At 37.2% G+C, this 5670-nt stretch overlaps 1 protein-coding gene across 1 annotated transcript; it reads right to left on the bottom strand.

Annotated features, from left to right (window-relative positions):
* Positions 1-985: 985 nt before the first annotated feature.
* Positions 986-4820, bottom strand: LOC121982843 (heat shock cognate 70 kDa protein 2-like). The gene is made up of 2 exons (XM_042535886.1): positions 4583-4820; positions 986-2628 (listed from the first exon to the last, which is right to left on the bottom strand). The coding sequence occupies exons 1-2, from the start codon at positions 4794-4796 to the stop codon at positions 986-988; spliced, it is 1857 nt and encodes a 618-aa protein (XP_042391820.1). The 5' UTR covers positions 4797-4820.
* Between the last annotated feature and the right edge of the window lie 850 nt (positions 4821-5670).

Genomic DNA, 5670 nt, shown 5'->3' with positions numbered 1-5670 from the left:
ATTCACAAAAGAGCTGAGTCCGAAGAAGAGTGAATGAGATTTATAGATTTGGCATTGGTAGACGTTTGCATTAAAAATACATGCCTCACGACCGATGTGTAAACGAGTCTGTTTTGAAGCTGGAGGAGTCGTCAAGTCATATCGTAAAGAAAGAAGGAAGAATTAGATATGACACCGGTTCCACAATCAAATGAAATGGACTACCTGTTCATTGACAAGGAACAATTATGTAAAATAGTAGGAAATTTTACCAAGACGATGAAAAATAAGTGTCTAGCTTGCAAGCAACGATTAAAACGCTAAAAGTTTAGATGACATTCAATATCAATTGGGCAAGGCCTATATGATAAGGCCAAGCTCCAGCAGAAAACCAAAATGGATAACCCACGAGAAATTATAATATTTAATCCACCTCTTCGATCTTGAACAATTAATAAGTAGCATGTGAATTTTTTTTACTTATTGCCAAGGTTCATCATGGATTAATCTGATGATAATAAGTTTATAAGAGTTAGATTTGGTGCCAAAGTGGACCTAGTCTTGAGCAACAACTATACCTGGGAATAGTATCTACTAAAATTTCAAAGGCTTATGCCGCCTACTATCAATGACAATTTGGAAGATTTCTTCGTGGGAATATGTTACATATACTAAAGAGCATGATTTATATTTTTCAACTCGGCCTAAACATTTGTTCTGTTGCGATAAGAATATAATTTCTTTAGAGAATTTTAAGTTGGACCTTAAATTAATTAATTTATTAAAAAAAATCCAATAACTCACTTCACTAAGTCAACTTATCCAAGTCCAATAATTTTTACCGGTTCTTAGTTGGAACCAGTTAACCGATCGGAACCGGTTCAACTAGAACCGGTAGAACCGGTAAGATACCTATCGATTAACCGATTTTAAATAAATCATGATAAATCAGAATTAATCAAAATCGATAAACCGGTAAATCGGTTAACCAACCGGTTGAACAGACCTATTGGTACATCTGGGCAATGATGGGATTGCAAATGCTCTCCAGCTCCTTCATCTTGTCCTCGAATTCATCTGCTTCTGCCAACTGGTTGCCATCAAGCCATTGAATTTCCTGCTCGATGGCATCCTCGATCTTCTTCTTGTCAGCAGCAGCAAGCTTCGATGCAATCTTATCACCCTTGATCGTATTTCTCATGTTGTAGGCGTAGTTCTCCAGAGCATTCTTAGCTTCCACCTTCTTCTTGTGCTCCTCGTCCTCTGATTTGTACTTCTCAGCTTCCTGCACCATCTTCTCAATATCCTCCTTGCTGAGCCTGCCTTTGTCATTAGTGATGGTAATCTTGTTCTTCTGCCCAGTAGTCTTATCCTCAGCGGAGACGTTCAAGATACCGTTGGCATCAACATCAAAGCACACTGTGAACTGAGGGACACCCCTTGGAGCAGGGGGGATGCCAGAAAGATTAAACTTTCCAAGTAGATTGTTGTCTCGGGTTCGGGTCCTCTCACCCTCATAAACCTGAATCGAGACAACAGACTGGTTGTCGGCAGAAGTGGTGAAGACCTGCTCTTTATTTGTGGGGATGGTGGTGTTCCTTGGGATTAAAACAGTCATGACTCCTCCTACAGTCTCAATACCAAGCGAGAGAGGTGTGACGTCCAGAAGAAGCAAGTCCTGAACCTTCTCATTGCCCTCACCACTTAAAATAGCAGCCTGAACAGCAGCACCATAGGCAACAGCCTCATCAGGATTGATACTTTTGCATAGCTCCTTTCCATTGAAGAAATCCTGCAGCAGTTGCTGTACTTTAGGAATTCTAGTGGAACCGCCAACAAGAACCACATCATGAATAGTGCTCTTGTCCATCTTTGCATCTCTTAAACACTTGTCCACTGGCTCCATGCACGTCCTGAACAAGTCCATATTAAGTTCCTCAAACCTGGCTCTTGTAATGGTGGAGTAGAAATCGATGCCTTCATACAAGGAATCAATTTCAATAGTAGTCTGTGCAGTGGAGGAAAGTGTTCTCTTGGCCCTCTCACATGATGTCCTCAACCTCCTGAGAGCCCTAGGGTTACCACTGATATCCTTTTTGTTTTTTCTCTTGAACTCCTGGACAAAATGGTTAACCATGCGGTTATCAAAATCCTCACCACCAAGATGAGTATCACCAGCAGTAGCCTTGACCTCAAAAATACCCTCTTCGATTGTAAGAAGAGAGACATCAAAGGTTCCACCTCCAAGATCAAATATCAAGACATTATTCACACCAACGCTGGTAGCCTTCTTGTCAAGACCATAAGCAATAGCAGCGGCAGTTGGCTCATTGATTATCCTCATTATTTTGAGGCCAGAAATGACACCAGCATCCTTTGTGGCCTGGCGCTGTGAGTCATTGAAGTAAGCAGGGACCGTGACAACCGCATTCTTTATAACAGTACCAAGGTAGGCCTCAGCAATTTCCTTCATTTTCATCAAGACCATGGAAGAAATTTCTTCAGCAAAAAACTGCTTATCCTCACCCTTATGTTGGACAACAATCATGGGTTTATCACCTGGACCAGAGATAACCTTGAACGGCCAGAGCTTGACGTCACTCTGAACAAATGGATCAGTGAATCTCCTTCCAATCAACCGCTTTGCATCTGCAATTTTTTTAAAGGAAAAAAAAAGATAGAAACATAAGATATCAAGCCACAGAAGCAACAACAATATACAGCAACATAGCACACTTGAAACTTCAAGCATTTAAATGTGTTAAAATACTAATTAACAAGTTGTATTTTCCTATAAAATACCGAAGCAACCCAAGAGCTGATTCCTTCATCAACCAGTAAAACAGTATGGAAGAATCAATGAAAGTCATAATGATACAGAAGCTAGCAGTCAGCCAAAAGTGAAGCATATAGAAAGGAGTAACCAATGAAATCTGGCAAAGAAAAATGCATTGAGTGATCAGAAAGACTGATTCAATTCCCTCTTGAGAGCAATTATTAACAAATATGTAGAATTAATGATTGAAAAGAGTAGTCAACCTTATGACAAATAACTGGCAAATTCAGCATTCTTATATGCAAAAGTTGAGCAGTGCAACTATTTGTTTAGGTTACGTTAGAAAGAATCAAAGATCGGACTAAAAGTTAATGCAATTGAGAGAATTGAAGAACCTGAAACATTATCAACAAACTTATTACTGGTAAGAACTAACTAATTCAGAAGTCACTAAATATTAAACATTTAAACATGAGGTGGAATGGATTATTTAGTTCAGTAATCTTAAGAGGGAAAAAAATAAATCAGAGAGGATACTATCAATCTGACGTCAATTAAATCAATCAGCATGGAAAGGTAAGCAGCGACAAAGTGTTTTGACACTTAGGACCACAACTGTTTGCACTTCCATACTCGAGGCTTCTGCACAGAACGATAAACCCCACAATTGAAAACGAAACAATTTGAAATTGTAGTAGTCTGGACATAACAGTGAGTAGAAAGAATCAATTACAGTCTACACTACACTGTAACAACACCATAATAGCACTTTCCACATTGCAATTATAAAATACCGTTCCACGTATGGTTTTTCAAAAAGATGTTTGATCAGCATAATATTATAACATCAGCGTATTAAACAGTATCCCATAGGACCAAGCTAATATTTATTTATCTCAAGTAATTATGGAACCAATTTTCACCTTGGCCTTCTATTTTTATTTTAATAATTTATTAACCAATATTCAACACATCTTCCCAAGTCGATCCTCCTCTTTTACGGGGGAAATAATTGTAAATATCCAGGTCATTAGAGCTATCAAATCCAAACAAGTTATCTCCACCTGATAAAAATGTACTCTTGCAGTTTAACACAGGAGAAACCAACACCTCAGAAGACACTATGTAACCAGATTAAATACAAGTTCCAGCTGAAGTTTACTCAGAGAGATCAAACATATTGCAAAAGGAACAATGTATCCACATGCAAAAGATACTGAGCAAAAATTCTCTAAGTTGTTCTAATCAAAATACAATATTTGGAAATTATAATCACTGTAAAAATTCAGATGAGAGAATTCAGTCATGTTTTTGTGCTAATTGCATAGATTTAGCGATCATGATCCTAGACAATACATCAGATATCCATGAGACTTTAGTATACAGATCTATATCACGTAAAACAAATAATCACAGAATAAAACGATAACATAAAACAAATACAAATAAGCAAAGACCATGGCCATTGAACACAGCTGCACCACACCAGAACTACAGATCTGTCCCTCGCATTAAAAATAAGAAAACATCGCATGAAAAACACTTGATCCGGATACATTAGCGAACATAACAACTGGTCTCAACACACACAAAAAACCATAAAAACAAATCCAGATATAACCACAAACAATGCACACTAACGGATATGCAGCACAACTATAGATCTGTACCTCACGTAAGAAATGAAAATGTAATGGCACAAAGTACATGTAAAGGACACATATAACAGCGTAATAACAGATCCAAATGCCAAGCATTAAAAAAAAGTTCCATGAACAAACCAACAGAATATCAGCATTCTGGGCAAATCTAAACGACCATACTCACCAAATACAGTGTTAATAGGGTTCATGGCCACCTGGTTCTTGGCGGCGTCGCCAATGAGACGCTCGGACTCCGTAAAAGCAACATAGGAAGGGGTGGTGCGGTTGCCCTGATCGTTTGCAATGATCTCGACGCGATCATGCTGCCACACGCCGACGCAAGAGTAGGTGGTTCCGAGGTCAATGCCGATAGCGGGACCTTCACCCTTTCCGGCCATAGTTAGGGATCTAGAACTATAGCGGCGCAGAAGACGTATAGCAAGAGAGGAGCCGAACTGCCGAAAAAGTTGGAAACTTGCCAATGGTTAATCTTCCTAGGGTTAGGAATCAAGGGAATTTATAAAGAGAACATGTTATTCTCCGGAATGTTCTGGTGGTTTCTTAGGAATCAAGGGAATTTTAAACGCCGCTGCATGGCGCCCGCGGCGTTTAAAAACGGCAACGTGTTACGTGCGGAGAAGATTTCCGATGGGTCCCAGCCTCCCAGGTTCCCAGCTACTCAATTGGGTCTTTCCAATTAAGAAATTGTAAAATAAAAATATAGTAATTTATATTCCAGCTATTTTTCAAGAAATTAACATTTTTGTTTTAAAATAAATAAATAAAAATAAGATTGAAGGGATGTTTATCTAGTGGTGTAATAATATTAATTAAATATGATAGAATATTTATTTAATTTTATTAATAATTTATACTTAATGATAAAATATATATTTTTATTCTATCTTATATATTTCACGACTATGCTTATTTTTAAATTTATTTATGAACTTTTGTAAGTTATCATAATACATTTTCTTTTAGTAAGTTATCAAATATATTTTTTATATTTCCTTTTATACTTTATTACTACTTTTATAATCATTTAACTATTATAATTTGTATAAATTAAAAATCAAAGATATTTCCATAAATTCTCTATTGAAGAAAAGTTTAATATTTCCAGAGCTTCTTATAATTGGGATGATATTTAATCATCTAAGATTATGGGATGATATTTAATTGTGTGATCTTCCCACCTTTTGACATCCACCCTTTTCATTAATGGCCTTTATCCTCATGTGTGACGTTAAAAACTTTTTTGTATTAATT

This window comes from Zingiber officinale, chromosome 1B (genome assembly GCF_018446385.1).
Source record: "Zingiber officinale cultivar Zhangliang chromosome 1B, Zo_v1.1, whole genome shotgun sequence".
NCBI lineage: Eukaryota > Viridiplantae > Streptophyta > Magnoliopsida > Zingiberales > Zingiberaceae > Zingiber > Zingiber officinale.
Note: the sequence above shows the minus strand (reverse complement) of the source record. Positions and strands in the feature narration are given on the sequence as shown.

What these genes read in the sequence shown, in the direction of transcription:
- LOC121982843 (XM_042535886.1), bottom strand. Translation starts at nt 4,796, where the DNA reads ATGGCCGGAAAGGGTGAAGGTCCCGCTATCGGCATTGACCTCGGAACC. An exon ending in CCCTATTAACACTGTATTTG is followed by an intron (nt 2,629 to 4,582) that starts GTGAGTATGGTC and finishes AAAAAATTGCAG; the next exon opens with ATGCAAAGCGGTTGATTGGA.